This window comes from Salvelinus alpinus, chromosome 37 (genome assembly GCF_045679555.1).
Source record: "Salvelinus alpinus chromosome 37, SLU_Salpinus.1, whole genome shotgun sequence".
Classification (NCBI taxonomy): Eukaryota; Metazoa; Chordata; class Actinopteri; order Salmoniformes; family Salmonidae; genus Salvelinus; species Salvelinus alpinus.
In genome coordinates this window covers 4,857,709-4,884,260 of record NC_092122.1, presented here as the reverse complement: position 1 = coordinate 4,884,260, position 26,552 = coordinate 4,857,709, and the positions used below count along the sequence as shown (strand labels likewise).

The window sequence follows — 26,552 nt, the reverse complement described above, 5'->3', positions numbered from 1 at the left end:
TATAGTAAATAACGTATCATAGATTTTTTTTAATTATACATTTGTAAAAAAAATTATAATAATAATTTAAATCTGTTTTCGATTTGTCTTTATGTGGTATTGTGTGTAGATTGATGAGGAAAAACATATTATCCATTTTAGAATAAGGCTGTAATGTAACCAAAAGTGAAAAAAAGTGAAGGTGTCTGAATACTTTCCAAATGCACTGTATGTGCTTTAGACATGTGTTCACCCTGTTAATCTCATGCCAATGATAGGTACGGCATGACAAGGAGTGACAAAACAGTTGGCTAAAGTGCCAACAGATCTGCTTCCATGCCAGGAAAGTGTTACACAATGGCTCATAGCAAATCTGAACACAAGTAATAAAAGTTAATTTACAACATTCATACTTATTTTTTTTAATGTTTTATTATTTCAGACATGATTCTGAATTAATGTATAACAACCTACAAAGTGTGTTGTATGCTAATGCAGTGAAAAGAGGTCTTCTAGAAGATAGAAACGGTGAAGACGGTACAGTATAATCACATACACATCAACTCATTGACAGAATATAAAAACATACTAGTTTGAGAGAAAAAAGATAAATACATGTAAATACTATGTCTTCACATTATCTATAGTGTTGTTCCTGTTAATAGGCCTGCATATCCAGAGAACGACCGTGTTAGTTTATCATACGAATGTTAAGAGGTCTGCGGCTTAGTTTCATACAGCGTGCGACGGAACACTATCTGCTGCGGAGGTGTCCTTCCAACTCCTTTAAACATAATAACAATCGACCATTAGAGAAGCAGGCCTAAGATGTGACATCACATTATCTTTGATGGTGTGAAGAGAAGGAACATTACCATTTAGAATAGCAACACACTAATGAGTCCCCGTGTTAAGTATCACTAAAACAAGATCAAAGCAAATCTTTTCTTCGAGACCGAGGAAAATGATTCACCACAAACTCAACTTGATACACAGAATTAAGAGGGGGGGAAAAAATCTGCTGAAAAAAAAAATGTTGTGCATTAAGTTTAGGATTCTCTTCTCCTCCGAATCTGACAGTCCAGAATATTTCCTTTATTGTGTTGCGAGTCATTCACTTGTAATCCAAAAGCCGCTTATGGCAAACAGGGTCAGCCATGTTATAATTCCTTATCACTTTCTGTTACTAAAGAGTGCAGTTGAACAAGTAATACTGGAGGCAGTATCCCAAATACATGCTAAATAACATCACAACTAACAGTCGTACCGTACAGTATGTCATCAAAGTGAGTGTAAGACTGAGCAAATAATTGATCGTCAACAATATAAAAACATTGTTTCCTACAATAAGAAAATGTTGTGCAATTCACCAGTCGGACAAATGTTTTATCCCTTGTATATTCCAGGAAGCCAGTATTTCCAATGTATATCCAGTATATTCACGGCTTGAAAGACTGACAGGTGAAAACCATGGTGAGTCTTCAGGATAGACTAAAACCATTAGCTCCAACAATATGGCTTTAACATTGCGTAAGGGCACACGCTACAGCATAACTCAAATGTTCATTAAATCATTAGTTATATCAGGCCAACAATCAGGAACAATCTGACAAGAATAATACTACTCATATCTGAACTGCTGACGGTAGGCCTAAATCAAAATCTCCTCTGATCTAATAACAGCAATGGCAGCATACTCCAGAGCCTGACAACCCAGACGTCCTTTAACTCCATGTTAACCCTGTAGGTAACCCTGCCTGTGATCCATCACTCCTTCGCGAAGAGATTTGTTGACACAGGTAGATATTTTGCTATTATTAGACTACGTAGCATAAATGGTATCGTAACATCTGTCAAAAGAAACTGGGATGGGACAACTAACAAGCGATAGAGATTTTAGTTCTAGGTTTCCGAGATTAGCATTGGTTATACGTAACGGAGCTTCATTTGTGCAGTTCTGTAAGTAACTCAAGCACACTTGAATCCGAAAGACAACTACAATGTGTCTAAGTGATTAAATACATTGTTAACAGAAAAGGTATACACTAATCTACCGGATTTAGTGCTGATCTTCAAACTTCCTTTACATGAAGCTTTTCAATACGTATCGTTCCGCAAACTACAGTAGATATGGACTAGAACTACGGCTGTTCTGATCGGTTGACGCACATTGTTCATGAATGTGTGTCATGAAGGTGTATTAATATGAGTAGGAAAAACACATCAACGTTATTACAGTGTCATACAGTACTGACTAAAACACACAAAAAGGCTGCTAAATATCAAGGTAAAATATGTATTCCTTTGATTTTGCATCAGGCATTGACAGTTTGGTAGTGAAAGAGAAGAACACTTTTAAAGGCAAAGATGTCAGTCGGATAGGATTCCTGAAATGATAGAGATGATCTTCCTATCCAATAAGGCATCTAAAGTAATACTTTTTAAAGAGCTGATTAACATAGTTGTCAACAGTAAACACACTTTGGTCAATTAAAATAACATGTTTATACTTGTGGTACGTAACAAAAGCATTTCTAAACTATTTTTGGCCCCTGCTTGGCCATGTTGGCAGAGAGGCCCAGTGTAGATTAATAGATCTCTCTGTGGGCTTATAGCGAAGGCACGCACTTGTACACACGCACATATGCTAACATTAACCCACACACACTTTCCCTCTCTCCCTCCCTCTGCTGGAGTGTAAAGTACAGGTAACAGTAGCACTACGGCCAACATTCCCAATCCCATCCCCATCCCGGTCCTTCCTATGTGGGGAAGCAGATGCCGCAGCACTCCATGCAGATCTCCAGGCAGTCGGAGGACTCGCAGCAGGCGTCCATGATGCCACAGTCCATGTCGTCGCAGGGGCAGTTGCAGTCGTCTCCCATGTCCTCAGCGCAGCAGCAGCAGCAGCAGCCCTCCGAAGTGCAGGTGCCACAGCTAGCCTGGGCCACCACCATGTTGCACAGGGTCAGGAACTCACAGAACAGACAGGCCAGGATGCAGTGGACACAGCAGTCTGGGTCCAACACACACCATGTCCATAGAGGCGGGTGGAGGATGATGAAAAAGGATGAAGGATGGATGAAAAAAAACACAGAAAACCACACGAAGCATGATCAAATACAAAGCAAACAAACAGAAAACAAGAACTAAAGCCTATTAAAAGCCAGTGGGAAAAATCTGATTAAACCCCTGCCTGGAACAGAGCGAGTTAATCCCTGGTCCTTTGTAATCAGAAGCCTTGAGCAGGGCTCAGGCAGTTATACAGTCACAAATCAGACTGGCCAATTACTCAGACACGTACAGTATGATAATGTCCTAACAGTAAATAGGGCAAGATAACAGACTAGCACTATTAACTGACAAAATAATTTGCAAAACAGACAGAACCACATAATGAAATGGAACAACAGTAGTATAATCAATACTAGAATATTGTCTCTATGGATGAAACTGTGTCCATGACTGGTTGTGTGTATTGTGTGGGCGTGAACCTGTGTGTGTGTGTGGGTGCGCGCGTGTGCATTCGGGTGCATAAGAGAGAGTGTAAACTGAGTAGAAGGTGCAGACTAAGCAGGGAGGAGGGAGAGCCAAATGGAATCAGGGAAAATTCCAAAAGGGACTGAATTCCACTTTTGAGTTTTGATTAGCAGCTTTCTTAATAATTGGGGCATTATCATGCAAATGCAGACATGATTACGTAAAGCTGATTAGCAAAGTCCGAATTCATCTCCCTGGCAAATTGTTGTGCCAATGCTGCCGTTTTCCTCATCACTGATTAACATTCAACCTCTTCTTCGACCTTTTACGTGGCTGGGGAGCACGACGCCAAATCACTGTTGTCTTCCAATGAACGGATGGAGAACCCTCCTCTCTGCTTCACCAATGAGACAGCTGTCGTTTTATTTTATGGAATGTATTATTCCGTTTTTTGTTCAGAACGTAAGTAATGTCATGCACTAACGGCCGTTACATGAAAATCAGGTGGTACACAGTGAAAACAAAAGACGGACAACAGATTTAGACAAAACAATAAGTAAAGAACATGTAGAATTAAAATAAATCAAAGCACATGCAAGCATTTTAAACAAATGTTAGTTGAAATGAATAAACATCTTTGTACTAAGTCCTGTGTACTACGTCACAGATCTCCTCTGCCGTGCTGTTTTCTGTACCATGCAAGGAGCTGAGAAGGCTCTCCCTACCACCCTCTTCGGCCAGAACATGCACCTCTACCCACACTGTAGTCAAAGCCCAGAAGAGCTTTGACAAGACATGGATATGGATGCAGAAAAATGCCAGTACAAACAGAGCACATTTTCAGAACTTTCATCTCAGCCTGTCAGAACGACAGGGCTCCTTTCTGACTGGGTTTGAGGAAGAGAACGAAGGAGAAGGAAAAGAGGAGAGGATGGGACGGGACGGGCTGAGGAATGCTGAATGCTCATGTTTGAGCAATCAAAGTTGGGGTTTTTCCCTGTTCCCTCACACAGGCAGGCCGCAAAGCTTGACCAGCGGCGCTGTATCGGATACAAACCAGATAGAATGCCAACATGAAACAATTGTGTTCCCAAAGATGTTTGAACGCAGATAAATCATAGGCAAAACTACAACGGAGACGCTTTCGAAGAAATGCTTCATTTTTCAGCTTTTGAAACGATGACAATTCATGATACTGTGCCTTTACATATTGTGCACCGTATTCTAGAACTGAAAGCGCTTGTGTACTACTAGAGAAAGTGGAATGAGCAGAACTTTGCCAATGTCAAATGTCAAATGATGAAACCTCAAAGCCTCTCAAACCTTGAAAGACGCCTTGCAATAATTAAGCTAGTACCAGAACAGTACACTGTTCTGATACAAAATGATCTAAATACTGTCCATAGCATCAAGCAGTTGGGGCATCTTAGTTAGCGATTCACTTGGATGTATAATTCAACAGCAGCGATTAGTGAAAACCTTACAGAAGGGGGCTGGGTCATGTACACAAGAACGCCAGACATCTCTCCTACCACAAAGAAAAATACGGCGCAAATTGACACCGCCTCAGTGAGAGATCGTTCATGTTTAATGTCAGGCCGCGGCGAAGATGCCCAGATTCTGGAGGGCCAAAAACAGCGGCGAGCGCATCAGAGGAAATTGTTTGAGACATCTGGGGGAAAAAACTCCAAAGGCTCACATCAAAAAGAGGAGCAGCATGACATAAAACAAGCTGGAATGGGTGCACACCATCGAGCCAAACGAAAACATTCAAATGAAGAGAGACTGTTGGGTGGAGGGCCAGGATACTGCCTAGCTGCCTGCCAAGCACAGGGAGGGAGAGCAGGAGGTTGAGAGAGAGAGAGAGAGCGATTGAGAGGAGAGGCCCACCCCATGCGGTAGCCTTTACAGTGCAAGTCCATAACGCATGAACGAGGGTCAAACTTGTGGCTACGGGGAATATACACACAAACCAAGGTGTGACGACAGAGCAAAGAAAGCAAAAGACAGCATTCCAAATCAGTCACCACAAAGGCCTTAAAAAGTATTGAATGGGACTTAAGGAGCTGAAATCATAATTGATTATACAACAAATAAAAAAACACAAAAAAGGCCCCAACCGACCCCCAGCCTGACTAAAAGACGAGCGGTAAACGACTCTTCAGTCAGTAGCGTATACAGAACTTATCACAGCTTTATTTCAGTGCTCGAGATCATGTGCCAAGAATGCTCTGTTGTAGAATCCCCTGAGCTCGGTCCTCTTCCAGAGGAGCTGTTTAGTAGCTCATTTCACAGGCAAACAGATTATGGTAATCCATGTAAACATTAAAACACAACAGCTTGCTGTTTTCCGCCGGGAAATAAATACTTGAGTGTGAACATATTGACTTGAAAAACACAAGTCGAAAAATAAGCAACACAAAAGCTGTAATGAGACGGACTTATTGAACTGTTGCTGCTATTTCTCTTTGCCAATTAAGACGTGGAAGAAAACATGACACCGGTGGAATACATCATTGGTGAATATTTAACTTGTATCATACCTTATATTTATAGGGAACTCTATCACTTGTTAGTCTTAGCCCTACCATCAATCTGCTGCATATTTCAAATAGCTTAACCTTGGTGAAGACAATCTCAAATTCCCCAATCCATATAAAAACACACAATGAGCTCCAAAAGTATGTTGTTTTGGCTCCGCGCTCCAGCACTTTGGATTTGAAGTGATACAATGACTATGAGGTTAAAGTGCAGACTTAGCTTTAATTTAAAGGTATCATTCAGGACTACCCATAATCATGGTAGCATCCACATTACTGAAGGTGTGTTTAGAAACATATTCTACTCTTATACTTCTACTCTCCAAAACAAACAGCAAATGCATCCAACAAGGTTGTACGAGTCACAAGCTTGATGTAATCATTGTGAGCTATGAATATAGGACCAAATAATAAACGTGACTACTTTAACACACATAAGTGAATTTTGTCCCAATACTTTCGGTCCGCTAAAATGGGGGGACTACGTACAAGTGCTGTAATTTCTAAACGGTTCACCCGATATGGACGACAATACCCAAAAATTATAGCTGGTAGTCTGCACTTTAACCTCAGTCATTGTATCATTTCAAATCCAAAGTGCTGGAGTACAGAGTGAACATTTAAAAAAATGTGTCACTGTCCCAATACTTTTGGAACTCACTGTATCACACATTTCACACTTCCTATCATCCCATCTTATTTTTACTCCCTCTTCCTCTATAAGACAAAGTAAAAGACAAAGCGAGCGGAGTCAGAGACGAGGCGATGATAAGCAGGGAGCAGCAGGCAGGTTAGATAATGGATAGCAGATAACAGATAGCTGTTACAAGATAAAAAGAGGATGTGTGTGTGTGTGACTCCCAGACAGACAGAGCCACTGTTAATGATGAGCCACAGTGGGGCTGGAGACTGGAGGACAGACATGGGGCCCATGCAGAGGGAGGGAGGTATGAAAGGAGTGATGACACTTCGCAGGCAACCTGGGCGGCTCAGCCTCATTAGCGGGTCACACCTTACTGACCATTAGTCATTCAGAACGCCAATCACCTTCATTACACTCACCTCCGCACAACACCAGAGAAAATGATGGTTCCCCCTGAATTGTAAAATCCATCCTTTCGGTTGTTGTTGAGGAAAATAAAGCCATAGGAAGCAGGTCTTGACCAAATGAAAGTGTACTTTCATCATTAAAATAAGACAACTGACAGAATCTGTCCATTTTTGACTGTCTATTCTGTCCCCTCCACAAATAGCATTTTAATGGTGGAAGACCTGCACTAAAAGGTGTTGATGAAGTGCTAGAGGAACGTCAAGCCAAGCAGCTGAGGGATGTGTGTGTTCATTGTGTGATTATTAGTGTGTGAGTGACTCTAATGACCTTAAGTTGGAGCACAGTACTTACCTACTGGTGAGAGTGTGTGTTCTATATAAGACAGAGTATGTGTGTGTACAGTCGGCGCCCAGTACTTATAACTCACCCTCTGGTAACGTCCCAGGCTTGTGAGATCCGGTGGAGCTTCCCTTACTCCGTCTGCTGCTGTCGCTGTTGACCGACAGGCTGGAACGAAGCTGGCTCTGCATCTTCTGGGAGACGCCGGAACGAAGCTGGCTCTTCTGGGAGACGCCGGGCGATGGGTGCTGCTTCCTGTGCTGCTCCGCCCCACAGGAACATTGCCGGCGGATTCCATTGCCGTTACTCAGGCCGGTGGAGGATTGGTGGTCATTTTGACTCCTGGCAGAAGCAGTATCTTCTCCTCCCTCGTCGAGCTCTCCCTGCGCAGAGGCGGTAGGCTGGGGCAGCGGCTGAGGTTGAGCTGGATGGGAAAAGTTTTTTTATTTTAAAATGTCACACTCCTCTCTTTTCAGTTAGAGAGCACTTACTGTGCTTTCAGCATGTTTGACTGAGAACATGGCTTTTATTCTCTACTCAGGTTTTATAGAGAAGGATGTTTAGAAGGTTCAAGGTACTGCGTGTCTTTTTGTGCTCATGACAAGTACCAAATAAGTCACTTAAGGTTACTTTTTTGTAACCCTCAAGACTTCTCGTTTTGATCTTCTCATACCATCAGAACAGATACGGAAATCCCGAGGCTAAACCTTCAACAACTGTCCTTTTCTTGTACTGCCATCGTGGAGCCTTAACAAATAAAAGAGCACAGGAGAGGATGCAACCTTCACCACAGCCAAATGATCAAAGTACAGTATCCCTGTAGGTGAACAGTGAGTGAACAAGCGTTCTCTTGGAGAAGCACCCAGGTGAGTTAAGAGAAAGACTGATCATGCATTCCTGCCTCTGCTACAGTAGAGTAGTGATTTCCCTTCCCCTTTCTCAAAGCTCTGGCTCTTCACATTCTTATAGTCGCTCCACGTGTGACAGGTAGCAGCCAGCCATGAAGAGTCAACCCCCGAACAAATGAACGTCGGGCATCTGATAAAATAAAGGGAGCGGTGACATTTCCAGTGGAAGAGACTCCTACACCTTCAGCTCTACAGGGAGCTAGCTCCTGCATTACCTTCCATCTGCATCACAAAGGAGAGACAAGTAGCAGCACGGTGACTTATTGATCTCCGTTGAATTATTCAGCTCTTTAGGGTTTCTCCCCCTTTCTTTTTCACAAACTCTGCATTTTAGGGTGCGAGTGCAGTACAAGCGGCGGCCCGGACGGCAATACGACGCTCACAGGGGAACTTTGTTGGCGACAGCCACACGATGTAGTGTTGATTTGCAGAGTGCTACTACTGTACCTGAACTTCTCCAAGTCAAAGTGGATGTGCCAAACAGCGATCTGCATACGCCTGTTCTGTCGTTCCTGTCTGCTCACCAACTAGTACAAATTGTTAACAAGAGAAGGGAAAAATCGAGATCTAGCCAACTTTTCTTTTTTTTACAACACTCTCAGCACCCAGGGAGACCTCTCTGATGAGAATGTAGATGTAAAACAATGCAATTAAAAACCGACACTGCTTTGTCTCCTCGTACAGTGGTCCGCATGCTGCCTCTATAAACAAATAGACTTTTGGGATCAGGTTTCAATGCAATTTGAATTAGACAACTAGTTGGCACAAAGGAGAATTCATTAGGCTCTGATTTAAACCCAGGTTGATAGATTTGACAGCTTTTTACGTGACATTGTTAGTAAACTACGGTGGCTAAAAAGGAGATTCAACAATTGCTTGCTGTTTTCTTTCACTATATCCACATGTAACTTGTGTGATATCAATTTTGTTCTTCTATAGTGAACATCAACAATCTATTCTGTAATAAGGCACATTTTGCAACAGTGGAATTCAGAATCGGCAACAAACACACCATTATATGAACTTGTACAAAAGTTATATTAAGCTTGTCACACGAGTGGCGCAGTGGTCTAAGGCACTGCGTCGCGTCACTACAGCCTCGGGTTCGATCCCAGGCTGTGTCACAGCAGGCCGTGACCGGGAGACCCATGAGGCGGCGCGCAATTGGCCCATCGTTGTCCAGCTTACGGGAGTGTTTGGCTGGCCGGGATTTCCTTGTCTCATCGTGCTCTGGCAACTCCTTGTGGCGGGCCGGGCGCCTGCAAGCTGACTTCGGTTGTCAGTTGGACGGCGTTTCCGCCGACACATGGGTGCGGCTGGCTTCCGGGTTCAGCGAGCAGTGTGTCAAGAAGCAGTGCGGTGCATGGCTCTCGACCTTTGCCTCTCCGGAGTCCGTAGGAGAGTTGCAGCAATGAGACAAGACTAACTACCAATTGGATAACACGAAATTGGGGAGAAAAAGGTGTAAATGTAAAAAGTTATATATAATAAGCTCAATACCCTTTACTGACATAGCCTACTGGGTGGGTACAAACACAGTATGTAGGCAGGACTATGTGACACCACACTCTGGCCTAAAAGACGACATTTGCCTATGAAATAAATTACCCATAGCAGCTTGTGTAATAAAGCAGTCTCTTTTCTCATACAGAGGTCATGGAGGCATCCACAAATGACCAACGCACAGTCTGTCTATTCTCTGCCTCAGCCAGCATAATTACCTTTCCCTTTGGAGAAAGTCAAGCTTTCAATTTACGAAGTATAAATAGTTATTAGGAAACCACCAGATAAAAAAGCTGCGGTTTGGGCTTCCGACACTAGAAAGCCTAGAAAGTGGTACAAGTGCGAGCCTAGGAAGACACGTTTCCAGGGACAGGTTCCCAGTGTCTCTGGCAGACATTTTTATTTTTATCCAGAAAAGGCAATGGGAGACGAAGATGGCATGATGAACCATGTAACCACACTGAACCAAGCCAGCTAGTAGGACATAGAATATACTGTAGAACTCCTTCTGGTAATAAGAGAGAAATAGAACTAGCAGCAATAGACAATAACAGTAAAACATCAACTTGGATAACAACTGTATACTCTATAGATCAGGTATACAATATAAATGCCTATGTAATATAAATGCACTACAAAGTCAATATTCCTATCCAGACAAGGAAACATATCCCCCATGAAAAAAATAAAAAAAATAACTCCTCCCAGAAGTTTAAATAATCATAAGCGATTAAAATTGAACAGTTGAGTGGTTTACCACAAAAACTTGTTCGGATCTGGTGGACGTACACTACCTGACAGATCGCATTAAAAAAACATGTTTAGGAGAGGAAGAAAAAACACACTTCCAATTGGACTTCTAACCACCCTATTTCTAACACAACAACTGTTGAGAGTGTACATCTGTAGCTGAATAATACATGGAGTATTCCTCTACACAGGCTGTCAAACATATCAGAGGGAACTGGGGGGTGAGTGGTTCTTGACTGTCTAAGCAGCATCCCAATTTGGTCCCTTATATCTGACAGGCTCAAATATCTCGGGAGCATTTTTTTTTTTTAAAGGCCAGTGTTTGATGGATTCATGAAGAACACACAAATATAATTGCCATTTGTCACCAAGTCTTCAGCAAGTAGTACCCCACGCCATGGGGACAGCAGCGCCGGTGCGCCTAGAGCGCGCTACGGTCTGTGTGCGGGATCGCTCTGTATGTAAAACTGTGTATAAACACAAACGTTTTTTTTGTGTGCCAGAAAATAGGTCCTATAGGAAGAATTCAAAATTGCACCCAAAAGACACGAGTATATCACACGGACCCACCAGGAATATGAACATCAACTCAAATGTGCTGTATAAACAATAATATAACTAAGAGGTCAAAACGGGGCAGCTTGGAAATTCTCATTTGCACACTACTATTATTATAAGTCATAGGTAAGGCAGGAGCTCGATTGAAAAACTAGATCACTGTTGTGAGTTGTGTTTGCAGAGACCTATTAGGATGCCTATCATAAGGAACATACAGTTAGTTATTCAAATGTCACATGTCAGCAGGCTAAACAGATCCATCCAGCCCCATCTCCTAATAGCTAGCCAGATACAGCATGCTTGTCAAATGCACTGTGGAATACTCACAGGAAGAAAAAAAACCTGACAAATATGACAAACAAGATGTAAACTAATCCAACAGGAGCATCTCTTTCAAAAACACTGAAAGACACTTAAAATGGTAATTCTTCAAGTAACTTGTTTGTTTATCTTTGTACTCATTACATATGTACATATTATAAACATGTTTCCTGTACATGTTCCGACCTTATACCTGGTTGATCGAAATGCTAATTTGTGAATGTGCCCATGACCTAGCAGCGGTCTCATCATCCCCTAAACAGCCTGGGGTGGCGTTTCCCCTCCTAACAAACACCCCTGTAATGTCTGGCTGGCTGGGTTGCTCAATCCAAAGGGATATATTTTCTCATTAGAGATTATACGTCTCCCATTCCCATAGTTATACACGCAAAACCAGGGGAATTATATGTAGAGAAGGGGGGGAAAATAGCACCATAAATGTTATTACAAAGGCTCTGATTTAAAATTTTCCTTCGGCATATCAAAGCTCATTTACAGTTTGACCTTCCAACTCTGTGACAAGGACTTTCTTTATTGTGTCAGAGGACAGGTTGTTGGAAGCGACATGCAATGTCAGAATCATCATGGAGTTGTCCTTTCAACTACTCCAACTCAACACAACCCCAGGCTGTGATCATTGTACATGTGAGTATCAGGCGGAAAAATTGCATTTTAATTGCATTCAAATTGATTAAATAGAAAATCTAGCGTGAAAATGTTGATGAGTGTTAGGGTGCTGTAGCTTAGAATAGCCTGGATAAGCTAGTCCAACAAGCCTAGTCTAACTAATTAATGGAGACAGACTAGCGTTCCCCTAAAAAAAAAAATGGTATAGCAGGAAGACATTCAACACATGCAGCGTAACAGGAAAATGTATCATGGTTCAACAGAATAAAACATGTGAATCTCAGGATGACTCTGTGGTGGTTGTCGTGGTAATGTCAGATCACTCCTATACTAAAAAAAGTAACCGTCCAACTGATCACACAGAGCTCTATTCAGCTTAGCCTAGTGACGACGGGCCATCTGTGCCCGTTGAGGGAACTAAATTACCTTCTCTGATAGGATACTCTATCAGCAGGATGTGACATGTTATGCGACAGAAGTGTTTTAACTCCATTAGCCCTCCTCTATTCTGATGGTATTTTATAATATAGCATCTAATTCCTGGAGAAACATCCATATCTACAGTAATGTCTTATTTTCTTGCTGTTTTGAATGAGGAAAGTTACTACTACTCAGCTGGTTTTCACCGTGGCACAGTTAATTCTCTGTGACAAATGATCATTCAAATTTGGGCCTTCAAATGTAACCTGCTGTAGCGATCTGACACTTGAGTGTTTTAATATTCTCTCTTTCCCTTGTTTGCAGTCTCTTCCCTTCCCTATTTTAGACTGCCTCTCTCTCACCCTCCTGATAACAATGACAAGGAAAGCAGGGCGTCTGGGATTTACTCATTTCAAATTTGGTAATTTCGCCGCTGATTGAGAGGGAACAAAATAACCCCTTCGGACCTTGTTCTGCTTAATTACATTTTACAGCGGAGAAGGCAACTTGAAAGACAAGCGCTTGATTCGACGACCTGAACCTTTCAGGCGCCCTTGGGGGAGGCGGAGGCTATCATCAATTATCCTTCGATTTCAAAACGGAACATTTGGCGAGATTAATATGTCTGACTGCTATCTAAATCATTAAAAACACCCAATGAGATGCCGTTTTCTCTTAAATGAATCGCATTGAGAGGAAAATCATTCACATTGTGCAAATGCCAAAAGTTCACAGGCGTAGAAGTTCTTCTCTTTCCCCCTCTTGTGTTGTGTGGAATTTGGTGTGCTGCTAATTGGAGTGGTGCTAATGTAGCATAACAGAACAGATCAAGGACATCCACCACAGCCTTAAAATCTGAGCACTGTTGAATTACACTTTTCTCCCTCCTTTTCATCTAAGATTTTAAAAAAGACCTGTGCTGTGATTCTGTCTTAAGTTTTATAAAATCCAAATTCTTCCCCAATCTGTTTCCATCTGAGAGCAACGTAGTAATCAAATGTAAACATGTCTTCACAAGTTTGAGAAAATTCACATATAGCACAGATTTATGCTTTACACAGGCATCTACCACATTTTCTATAAAGATCAATTATGACGTGACTCAGAGCAGGCCTAGGGGAGCTGCCAGACTCCATACTCGCAGAGTGCTCCACCCTCTCTCTGACGACTCAAAACCAAAATTAAGCAACAGCGAAGTGGAGTGAAGAGGGGGGGGGGGGGGGGGTGTGTGCAGGGATGAGGAGATTATTTTCAGTTTCAGTTACATTGATGACTCACAGATTCCACAAATGTCTAAATCTCTATGCTGAAGTTAGCTACAAATTCCACAGGAAACAGACTTGTTTGAAACTCAAACGGGGCACAATGCATCTGGAGGGAGGGCATTACTGTACTAACAGCACCTGAGAGGAGAACAGATGCATTCCAAATCAACAACAAAAAACGACAAAAGAAACTAGGCAAAACTGAGCTGTCCATAACAGCCAGCTAGTATGGGGCAGTCAGTCTATAAAAAATATCTATAGACATGGTTCCTTTATTTGCTCAGTATCAATCTGAGCATTAACCACAGCTAATGGGACAGCTGTGGGTCAACGGTATTTGTCTTCAGAGGTGCCAATCAGGGCCTTAAGCTGTGTGATCAGACTAGGGGACAGAGGTGCTAGTCTGCCTCTGAGTACGTTTTTAACGGAGACGGCCGTATTGATTTCAGCTCGAGCCGGGGAGCGCCGTCTGCACTGTGTCTGAATGGAGCCAGCCCAGCCGGGTCCTCAGTCACAGTCCAGTGATCAGAGCCCTGGCAGAATGACCTACCAGAGAGGTGGTGAACCTGCAAACACCGTGGGGGCAACATCACTAAAGATCTCTGTAATAGAAAAGGGCTTTAACCTTAATGTTGGAGCCAAAACCCTGTTAGAAGCCAAGTAATCCCCCCTGCACTGCTCTCATTTGAAGTGGGACCCTGTGTGTGTGTGTGTGTGTGTGTGTGTATGTGAGAGAGAGAGAGAGAGAGCTTTCCTTCTCTCTTCTCCAAGGCACTCCCTCTGTGCTGTGGAGTTGGTTTGGGAACCAACAGAGTGGAGCTACACTAGGGCATTGCTGTTCAGGGAATGCAGCAGAGCCTTTGCAGTATAGTTGATATAGCGGAGCTCTGTGCACACCTGCTCCAAGAAGACAGGTAAACTAGGGAATGAGATCTAGGCCTGTGTGTTTTACTATTATTACAAAAATGACAATTTGAATGTGTTTGAGTATTTAAATCCTCCCTCCAACATCGCAAAACAATATTTCGTTCTCCATACCCAATAACCTTGTTTGTTTGCATTATGGCGGTGATAAGATATCCACACATTTGAAATACTTGTGTATAAGATTTCAATACATAGATGGGTGTGCATACAGTGCCTTCAGATAGTATTCAGACCTCTTGACTTTTTCCACATTTTGTTACATTACAGCCTTATTCTAAAATGGATTAAATAAAAATCCTCAGCAATCTACACACAATACCCCATAATGACAGTGAAAACAAGTTTGTAGGACTTTTTGCAAATGTATTACAAATAAAAAACAGAAATACCTTATTTACATAAGTATTCAGACCCTTTGCTATGAGACTCGAAATTGAGCTCAGGTGCATCCTGTTTCCATTTAAGTGTCTACAACTTGTTTGGAGTCCACCTGTGATTGGACATGATTTGGAAAGGCACACACCGGTCTATATAAGGTCGCACAGTTGGCAATGCACGTCAGAGCAAAAACAAAGCCATGAGGTCGAAGGAATTGTCCGTAGAACTCCAAGACAGGATTGTGTCGAGGCACAGATCTGGGGAAGGGTACTAAAAAATGTCTGCAGCATTGAAGGTCCCCAAGAACACAGTGGCCTCCATCATTCTTAAATGGAAGAAGTTTGGAATCTCCAAGACACTTCCTAGAGCTGACAGCCTGGCCAAACTGAGAAATCGGGGGAGAAGAGCCTTCGTCATGGAGGTGACTAAGAACCCTATGGTCACTCTGACAGAGCTCCACAGTTCCTCTGTGGCGATTGGAGAACCTTCCAGAAGAACAACCATATCTGCAGCACTCCACCAAATCAGGCCTTTATGGTCGAGTGGCCAAATGGAAGCCACTCCTCAGTAATACACATGACAGCAGCTTGGAGTTTGCCAAAAGGCACCTAAATACTCTCAGACCATGAGAAACAAGATTCTCTGGTCTGATGAAACCTAGATTTAACTCTTTGCCCTGAATGTCAAGCATCACATCTGGAGGAAACCTGGCACCATCCCTCTGGGGAAGCATGGTGGTGGCAGCATCATGCTGGGTGGATGTTTTGTCAGCGGTGAAGACTGGGAGACTAGTCAGGATCGAAGCAAAGATGAACGGAGCAAAGTACAGAGAGATCCTTGATCAAAACCTGCTCCAGAGCACTCAGGACCTCAAGATGTTCACCTTCCAACAGGACAACAACCCTAACCACACAGCCAAGACAACACAGGAGTTTCTGAATGTCCTTAAGTGGCCCAGTCAGAGTCCGGACTTGAACCTGATCGAAGATCTCTGGAGAGAACAAAAAATAGCTGTGCAGCAACGCTCCCCATCCAACCTGACAGAGCTTGAGAGGATCTGCAGAGAAGAATCGGAGAAACTCCCCAAATACAGGTGTGCCAAGCATGTCGCGTCATACTCAAGAACACTACGCTGTAATCGCTGCCAAAGTGCTTCAACAAAGTACTGAGTAAAGGGCCTGAATACTTATGCAAATGTGATATGTTTTTAAATTTTTTATAAATTAGCAACAATTTCTAAAAACGTGGTTTTGCTTTGTCATTATGGGGTATTGTGTGTAGATTGATGAGGGGGGAAAACTATTTAATACATTTTAGAACAAGGCTATAACCTAACAAAATCATTTCACTGAAGTATTTTCAAATCTCCTTTTTTTGTTTAAAACATCCACAATGAAAATGCTTCAACACTTCTGGAAATGCTCATTTGAATGCTTAAAATGTCCCATATGAAATCCATCTACAGCAAGACAATGAGGAAATAATTACAATGGCCATTTGAATCAACCCCTGTGCTACCATTTCACCCTATTTATACTGTTTTTGATTCCATGACCCACTGGTAAGTAATCACTTGAAAATTACACCTCTGTTTTTAATGCGCTCTTGCTTTAGACAAATTTTTTCAGTAGAGACAGGGGTCTACTGGATTACAATAAAGATGTTATCCAAGAGCTACAACAACCATGCTGTTCTTTTTGGCAGAAAGAATAGCACAAAAACAATGAGACACATTTTTTTTATATTGATGATATAGGAACGTTTCTGGAGTTCACAGGATCTTACCCTGTTTACTAGGGTGCTACATTTTGTATGTGGGTCTAACTCATCTTTACACAACGCTATTTAAAACAATGACGATTCCTGGATATCTCACTATTCTGCATTCATTTCATAGATGCTATATTGAGGCATCAATGAGCAAGCTCTTCTGCAACAATTCATCGACATACATCTACCATTGGAAGAGTCAAATATGAACTACATAAAAGGGAAGATCTGCACCCGGGTAATAACCTTGAAGCTTCCAGAGTAAAAGCACAATCAGGGATTCACACAAAGGCCACACTAATGTCTTTCTTTTCAAGGCGACAGCCATGTTATTTGACCTCACGACTTCCCTTCAGAATTTCCCTTAAGATAAAAAAATAAATAATAATAATCAGCTCAGCAGCCAGGGTTCTTCTTTATCCACTGCGAGAGCACTTCAACTATTTGACAATCACAGTGAATAATGTGGCGATTAAACACCTAAAACTGGCGTTAGGTCATGGCAATTTATTTAAGGCCCGGGCCTGCAGAGCCAAAGCCCAGTCTGGTGAAGATATCACCTGAGTGTATTCCCTTAGGGCCCGAGCCACACAAGACCCTACTTGCTGGCACATACTGGGGCCTTACAGGCAAAGGGCTCTTAACAAAAAACAGTGACCTGAACATACATGCCCTTCACGCTTTGCATAATTAAGGTCAGAAATAACTTGAGCTAAATAACGCAAGTTTAACTGTTGAAGAGTAACTTTAAAAAAAAATCTGAAACCAGTTGTTTTAGGCTAAGTTGTAGTGAAACAACTCAATTCTGGTCTTCATTTTAACAGTTTGCTGCAAAAGTGATATATTTGTCTTTTAGTAGTAAATCGAGCTCTATTTACCCCTAGCGGATCAACTCTACTCTAGCTTGAGAAGGTTCCTCTATGTCATCCCAAAGGAGGAGTTCGGTATGAAGTACACTCCCTTCTAGATGTGCTGGGTGGTACCACCTCAACGCTTACTATAAAAGCCGATGACAGCGTGCCTTATTTGGGAATGGTCTGCCAATGTGTGCCAATATATTTAGCTAAATGCTTCCTTGACTACTGACGTTAAACGAAATTCAAAATGCAGTAAGGCACGTTTCCACATATGATCAAATTCAACATTTTTGCTTACCGTTTCACACAGCCACCTGTGCTTTTATGAAGAAAAAAAAAAACATGTACACTACTGTTCAAAAGTTCGGGGTCACTTAGAAATGTCCTTGTTTTTGAAAGAAAAGCTAATTTTTTGTCCATTAAAATAACATCAAATTGATCAGAAATACAGTGTAGACATTGTTAATGTTGTAAATGACTATTGTAGCTGGAAACGGCTGATTTTTAATAGAATCTAACCCAAATATGCTGATGCTCTAGATACTCAACTAGTCAAAAGAAGGCCAGTTTTATTGCTTCTTTAAATCAGAACATCAGTTTTCAACTGTGCTAACATAATTGCAAAAGGGTTTTCTAATGATCAATTAGCCTTTGAAAATTATAAACTTGGATTAGCTAACACAACGTGCCATTGGAACACAGGAGTGATGGTTGCTGATAATGGGCCTCTGTACGCCTATGTATATATTCCATAATTGTATGTTATTATTATTATATATTTTTTAAATTAGCCGTTACCAGCTACAATAGTCATTTACAACGTTAGCAATGTCTACACTATTTCTGATCAATTTGATGTTATTTTAAAATGGACCATTTTATTTATTTTTTTTCAAAAACCAGGACATTTCTAAGTGACCCCAAACTTTTGAACAGTAGTGTGAGGATTATACGTTTATAGTCATTGCTACATCCATCCTCAAAAGACAGATGACAATGGTGGTCATGCCAACTATTTTCCCAATCGCTATGACTGGCACAGTCTGCTAAAACAGTTGGCTCATAGTTCACTGGTTGTGAGTTCTAATCCCACAAGGGGCAGATATTTGTCCTGTGCCCATATACTTTTAATTCTGAAAAGTGAAACCATACCTGTAACAGGGGGGTCTCCCTGGTAGTAGTATTTTTTTTTTTTTTTTTACAGTGCCCAAAACCAATTAGAGTTCATTTGACCATTATATTTAACCTTTATTTAACTAGGCAAGTCAGTTAAGAGCAAATTCTTATTTACAATGACAGCCTACACCGGACGACGCTGGGCCAATTGTGCAACGCCCTATGGGACTCCCAATCACGGCCGGTTGTGATACAGCATGGATTCGAACCAGGGTGTCTGTAATGACACTAGCACTGAGATGCAGTGCATTGGACCACTGCACCACTCGTGAGCCCCCCCAAAAAGAGCTACTGCATGAATACTGCGGGTTGGATTGAATTGATTCCCTGATTTTCATTTTGAAGGTGATGATTGCACTTTTCTTCCCAAAGCAAGAACGCAATAAATATCGAACTTACACCACAGGTGGCAATAGATAAAGAACTCAGCGCCTTACCACTGTGGGCCAACTGTCCAGAGCCTAATATACTTGCAATGAACAGAATTGTACTATCAGTGTGTGCCAGTGGGCTTCTGGTAAGTATGCTTTAGTGAGAAAATGTTGGGATCAGGTACAACTAAGTTTACCCACCAGCAAAATGAATATTTATGAGCATCTCCCCACCCACAACTTCACCTGAACGCATAATTGGGGGGGGGGGGGGGGGGTTAGGCAAAGGCTGATATTGGGGCTGAAGTTCCCCTTTAAGACAGAAATAGACAACATATTCAAATAACAAGCGCCAGCTATTCTGTTTTGATTCAGGCTAATAAAAAACAACAGACCCAGACAGATCCCATGCAGCCTAGGGCACCCATCAAGTTGGAAATCGGACAGCGGGAGGAAAGAAAAAGGAATAAAGTGGCACTACGTGGTCAGTCAGATGATTTCCTGTTTCAGTAAGCGAGGGCTTCATTAGAGTCAAGCAGGCCCTCTATACACAGATTAGGTTTTTAATCATTGTTTGAAGTGACTAAAACATGTTCCTGTACCTTTCGCTCAAAAGGAGATTTGTCGTCTCCCTCACTTTCATATTCCCCAAACACACAGTCTGTGGGGGGTGACCACAATTGCTACATTAAAACTGGTGGCACAGACTTCTTTATTTTTTAGATGAAGGGATGCATTTCACATGCAAGTAATACAGAACACCATACAGTACACTACATAGCCTACACTTAGGGCTGGCACAATAACCATGTAACCGAAAGTCACGGATGAAGAACTACATGAAAATAAAATAACAGTCATAGCCCTTTAAAAAAAAATATATATATATATATATATATATTAAATTAGGGTGTGGAACGAACAGCTGACTTAAGACAGGACGGACTACATTAGTGTGGCAATTTGACTCATGTACACTCGCAATGGCTGCCTGGTATTGTGATGCAATAAGTGTAATGTAGAACGTCCATTAAAATGATACATTGGAATGTATTTTTGTCAGGAAGGAAGAGGAGAAAATTGACTTCAACGTTTTTTTAAAACCCTTTTCTTGCTATTCCGTTATTACGGTGACCGCGGTCATTTGGGTGGCCAATTACCATCAGAACACCTACTTACACCTGCTAGCTACAGTAGAGACCTTAGTTTGACAAGTTCTTGCTCAAAAATCCCTGTTCGAAGCTGCGCCGGTAAACAAACCAATTGGAAGTCATTAGCGTAAGACCGGAAAAGCGCCCTAGAAATGTTTAACAGCCTAGAAACAAAGAGCTGCTGCATCAGCATGTAAACAATCCTCGTACAGCTACATGGATGGAAGCAATCAGGTTGTTGTTGCTATTAGTGTTGCCTGACAACACACTCTCCTTATGGAGTGGCAAACACAAGAGGGTTTTAGAGGAGTTCGAGTTGCTGCTTTTTCTGCTGTACCATTCTGACCTGGAATGTGGCTAATCAAGTTTGTTTCAAACAACAGTCAATCTTGAGGTAATGAGATTGCTTTAGCCTGTTGGCAAAAGACAGTGTGATTTAAGTGTAAAATATTGCTTTGGCAAACTTGGCAGGTTAAATGACGAGCAGTAAGAGGCATTGTGAGTGGGTTAATAGTGACACCTCCAGACAAGAGATTGGTTGGTAGTGAATTGGCAGAACATTCTGGAAAGAACTGTGATAATAGAAACAACCTGTTCTGTTCTAACTCAGTGGGACTCGGAGTTGGAAATAGGTTGACATTCACTTTCCACTCAAAAACAAACGGTGAGAACTTTCCAATCAATTTATTTGTTTCCCCTATTATTTCTGCTGAACAAAAGGGCACAACGACACATGAGGAAGCGTTTACATTGCTTAACCCTTTACACTCGTGGGAATTGAAATGTTTTACAGAAGAAATATGAAAAGCATATGCATAACCATGGTAGCAGTTGAAAGGGAACAGTTTGGCGATAACGGGACAATTATTACACTAAAGAGGTGAGGACACAACAGTTCACCTGACAAGACTGAATCCAACCATTACACTGCTGATTTTATCTGCATTTTACTGTACATTTTGCCGCATTTGTTGATAACAAAATCTGAAAATACTCTGGAGACATTCAGTACCATGATAAGACTATTCTTGGAAAATGTGAGGTAGGTGCATCATAAGACCAAGAAAATGACAGGAGTTTGGTTGAGTGTCTCCAAGTGGCCACAAACCTCGCCAAAGTGTGCACAGCACTTTTATAATGCAAAGAACAGTCTTTAACTCTTGTCGCGTGCGGTGCTCAACCTCCGAACCCATACAGTGCTGTGAAGCCCAGAGCCAGAGCTCTGACGTCATGTATAGCATGTTAATGTACAGCCACAATGTTCCAATTTAGACGCTCATTATTTTCAACTTGTACACCGGTATGAGTGTAAAGGGTTAAGAAACAACCAAGTGTGTATCACCTTGACTGCAAAACAACCACAGATTCCTTTGTTGTTGCTATGGCCCCTTCTTTCGTTAGTAACTGGATATTTCAGGCCTGTAGCATATTTACATTTGAGTCACTTAGCACACGGTTTCCCAAACTCAGGACTGGGGGGGACCCCCCCCCCCCCCCCCGGGTGCACATTTTGGTTTTCCCCTAGCACTACACAGCTGATTCAAATAACCAACTCACCATCAAGCTGTGATAATTTGAATCAGATGTGTAATGCTAGGGCATAAACCAAAACGTGCACCTAGGGGGCCCCACCAGAGAGTTTGGGAAACCCTGATTTAGCAGACGCTCTTATCCAGAGCGACTTACAGTTTGTGCATTCATCTTAAGATAGCTAGGTGGGACAACCACATATCCCAGTACATTTCTCCTCAAAGTAGCTATCAGCAAAGTCAGCGCTAGTAAGGGAGATTTTTTCTCTCACAAATAAGGAGAACTAAGCATGTTATCTGCTTCACTCTAAACATGGCTACAGTGCAAACACACTAAAATACTATACGTGCCTTCTAAAATGATTTAAGTGCACTGAAAGCTGAAACAAGTGGGCCTAGACAGTGAAAGCCAAACCACAACAGGATTTCCTCACTCACACTACAGAAAGCTGAAGGGTTAGAAGAGCAACCATGCCAACTATTGGTCATTATAGCAGAATGAGAGAACACGCATGCTACTTCATCCCATCTTGCCATTTCTCTCTGAAGGTGGGAGGGTAACTTTTCAGAGGGACCATCTGTCACCGGGCATACGCCACTCTGCCTAGTGACAACAAGTGTTGATTGATGATGCCAGCTTATGACAAGTCCGAAGGTCCTGACAGAACATGTTCATGACAAAAACATTACTCAGGTATGATAGCTGGGCTTGCCTACTGCACAAGGCTATACGTGTTTCTGTCGCTATGTCATTGTTTCTGTCAATGCGTACAATACAATTGTTAGGTATTGTGTTTTGTGTGGATCCCAGTAAAGTAACAGATGAGGATCTGGGCAAACACGTAACAGTAGGATTTCCCGAGGTGCCCCTCATTGTAACACTTACTTCGAACAGGGTCACAATAGGTCGTGTTTTCCCCCGTCACGTGACTTTGTCCTTCAGTGGACGTGCCTCTGGGACACGATGTTCCGGATGGGTTTGTAGTTGCAGGTGATTCGTTACTGTCACAAGCATCTAGGATCAAAGCACAGAACAAAAGAAAATGAACAACTGTTTAGCAGAAAAAGAAGGTGGGAGAGAGAGACAGAGATATTGTTTGCATGTACTCCCACTGAACAACTCAACTGGTCAAATTAAAGTTGCATTATGTACTTCTACTCAGAAACAGATGTAAACGGTGAGGAGAAGGTCAACTTCGGTGGACGTAATACTAATATCAGGGACAGAAGGACAAGCCAAGTCAGGGCTGCCTTATTTTTGCCAGAGAAAACATTGTCCGTTGTCGAAAGGCTACACAACAGAGTCGGGAGCAAGGCGGTTCAGGTAAAAGCCAATGCCAGATTTCTGGATCTCATTTTCTCTACTCTCGGGTGTGCACTACCTGCCAAGGTTGTTACAACCATAAAGACAGCCTTCATCTACATTGAAAAACGTACGTAGGCAAAAACCTGCTACGATAACTATGCAAAAGGTCAGACCCATCTCTCTGAGTGACGTTATTAGTACCATGTGATCCCTCATCAAATACTGTACATTAAATGATCAATGCAAAAATGCCATCTCCATTCCTGCTATGTTTAGCTAATTGGCTACAACGTCAAAAACATCTACAATGTCTTTATGACATAAAAAAAAGAGGACCAAGGCACTTCATGCAATTAAAATGCCTTTATTTGTATGGCATGTTCAATGGAAACAAAGTTTTAAAATTCTCACGCGTTTCAGCTGCATGACCTTTGTCAGGGAGTCTTTATGACATAGTTGAAAAAACAAATTCCGTTTGCTTCAGATAATTCCTGTTTTTTGGGGGGGTGGGGGGTTATGTTTTGGTTGTAACCATAGCCCTTTCATGTTGTTTGGTTCTGGAAAAGAAAAGCACAACATGGCAAATGTTATTTTCCTTAGCCGGATGATGTATTTGTTGCAGGCCTGTAATGCTGTCGCTCTGTTTAGTAAGCAATGGCAGATAGATGAACGAGCCACAGTGGCTCTAGATAGATATGGCCCAATCTTAGCCAGAGGCAGGGGCTGATAGATGGCAAGTCTTTAGTCTTGGTGTGACTCCCTCCCTCTCAGATCGATGCACACTTACAGTAGCAGTGTGTGATGCATCGCTGTATTTAGTGATTACAGTTAGAAATAAATTAGCCTATTCTCAGAACATCTACAGCCTCCTGAGAGAGGGGAAATCCAGTCTGAACTGAGAAAGGCTTTGAAGGTCCAGCGAAAATCCATTTGCCACCCGTCCCTGTGATTGCTTACTCTGTCCTACTTTGCTATTTTTGACAGTGCTGTAATGATGCTTGGTATAAATAGGATGGGTAACGGTTCACTGGCTGTTGAAAGAAGGAAAAGGAAAAAAACAGGGCCAAGCTTATTTTACATGTGATAATCTCACGGCAACTAGAAAGTTAATTAAAAACTATAATTGGCTGTGGTTCCTGCTAATAGTCACCAAGGCTTTCCTTCAATCTTTATTGCGAAATAATGAAAACATTAACATGCCTAATGCTGGTGTATAGATACTGATGTCTAGCAAAACGACAGGAATATAATTTAGCAGGAATGGGTTCATGTTGGTTGTTATTATTGTTCTAGGTGAACTGATGGATTTTGACATGCAAGGAAAATAAGATCATGATTTCAATGATGACTACATTTCCATCTTGACCAAGTTATTATTGTTGGAATATTCCCTCAATGGTAAATTGACACCAGTGTTCATTGAAAGTGAAAGAGACGTAGAGCACCAGTACAACACCTTCACCAAACAAGTAAACAACAATTGCATAAGAGTCATGTTGTCTTACCGTGAGAGTTTGGGAGAAGAGGACTTGTCTCCTGTTGAAGGTTCTTCCCTGGCCCAGCAGGCCCTTCCGGAGGTAAGACGGTCTCCGTGGACATGAGACAGTCCTCTTGGAGTGATACACGACAGATAAAGATGAGCCTCCTTTTCCTCCTTAGCCCTTAACCCTGGGAAGTTGAATGTAGACTTGAGTAACAAACTACCACTCAAGTTAACGACAATGCTGGTTCTCTCTCATAGAGAGCAGAGTATGAGTGACGTCAACCCACAATATGTCGTTAAAGTTAGTGGAATTTTCCCACTTTACTGCCTTACAGAAACGGGAAGGAAACCTGCAACTAAGTCGTTTACATTTATACATATATGGTTATTTATTATCGAATAAATCACATAGGCCTACACTGTAAACACATGCATAATAAGTTTGTTGATAAGTACCTTACAAACATGACAACTCCCTGCGCCCAAGTTTGACTTATTCCCATCCCTCCTCCATAGTGAAACGCCTTCTCGTTTGAAAATGCTGCACTAGTTGTACATTCAAATATCTCCAAAGTTATCAATACGTTTCCAATGATCCGCTTTATTCCGATTATCGCGCGGGGAAAGTTGTAATATTACTCCTAATGTCCTCGACGTTCTGCTGGTTCGCTTGATAAAAGTTTGGTCTAAAACATTTTCATCATATCCGGATTCTGAAAACCACTCGGCCAGCTGCAGAAATTACAGGAGAGAGCTCGTGTGCAGTGTCTAAAAGACCATGGGAAAATGTTGGAAAAGTCAACTTTGACGTGTAAACTATTGCCACTTGACTGTATCCTACACAAAGTGTCTTCAATGTATAGCTGCTGCGTATTTGCTCTGAAGATTATTATCTGTTTGTGGACAATTTCCCTGGTTAAATCTGTCAATATCATTATAGTGATATGCATCGATGCACCTTGTCCAATAATGATGCATCGTCCTCCAAGTCATCACACGACTCAAATAGTTTTTTATCTAACTATTAAACTGATCACTACTGAAGTTTCAAACGTATTGAATAGTACTTTTACAACATAATACGTTGCATGGACTCAAACTGTGCAATAATAGTGTTTAAGATGATTTTTGAATTACTACCTCATCTCTGTAACCCGCGCATACAATAATCTGTAAGGTCAAGCAGTGTAATTCCAATACAGATTCAACCAGGGAAATTGTCCAATGCCCTGTAAAGAATGGCACCTATTGGTAGATATATATACAGTGCCAGTCAAAAGTTTGGACACACCTACTCATTCCAGGGTGTTTATTTTTAATATTTTCTACATTGTAGAATAACAGTGAATACATCACAACTATGAAATAACACATATGGAATAATGTAGTAACCAAAAAAGTGTTAAACAAATCAAAATATATTTTATATTTGAGATTCTTCAAAGTAGCCATCCTTTGCCTTGATGACAGCTTTGCACACTTGCCATTCTCTCAACCAGCTTCATGATGTAGTCACCTGGAATGCATTTCAATTGACAGGTGTAAAAGTTAAATAGTGGAATTTTATACACAAGATAGCACTATTTGGTAAAAGACCAAGTCCATATTATGGCAAGAACAGATCAAATAACCAAAGAGAAACGACAGTCCATCATTACTTTAAGACATGAAGGTCAGTCAATGTGGAAAATGTCAAGAACTTTGAAAGTTTCTTCAAGTGCAGTCTCAAAAATGGTCAAGTGCTATGATCAAACTGGCTCTCATGAGGACCGCCACAGGAAAGGAAGACCCAGAGTTACCTCTGCTGCAGAGGATAGCTTCATTAGAGTTACCAGCCTCAGAAATTGCAGCATAAATAAATGC

At 41.7% G+C, this 26,552-nt stretch overlaps 1 protein-coding gene across 1 annotated transcript; it reads right to left on the bottom strand.

Annotated features, from left to right (window-relative positions):
• Nucleotides 1-392: 392 nt before the first annotated feature.
• Nucleotides 393-25,683, bottom strand: LOC139565782 (myoD family inhibitor domain-containing protein-like). The gene is made up of 5 exons (XM_071386340.1): nt 25,146-25,683; nt 24,712-24,874; nt 22,787-22,915; nt 7,478-7,813; nt 393-2,995 (listed from the first exon to the last, which is right to left on the bottom strand). Exons 2-5 carry the CDS (start codon nt 24,803-24,805, stop codon nt 2,742-2,744), a joined length of 813 nt encoding a protein of 270 aa, XP_071242441.1. The 5' UTR covers nt 24,806-24,874; nt 25,146-25,683; the 3' UTR covers nt 393-2,741.
• Between the last annotated feature and the right edge of the window lie 869 nt (nt 25,684-26,552).

Coding starts and splice junctions, on each gene's coding strand:
- LOC139565782 (XM_071386340.1), bottom strand. CDS start 24,805: ATGTCCACGGAGACCGTCTTACCTCCGGAAGGGCCTGCTGGGCCAGGG. Junction 7,814..22,786: donor CTATTGTGACCCTGTTCGAA/GTAAGTGTTACA, acceptor TTTCCCATCCAG/CTCAACCTCAGCCGCTGCCC. Junction 2,996..7,477: donor GCCTGGGACGTTACCAGAGG/GTGAGTTATAAG, acceptor TGTTGGACCCAG/ACTGCTGTGTCCACTGCATC.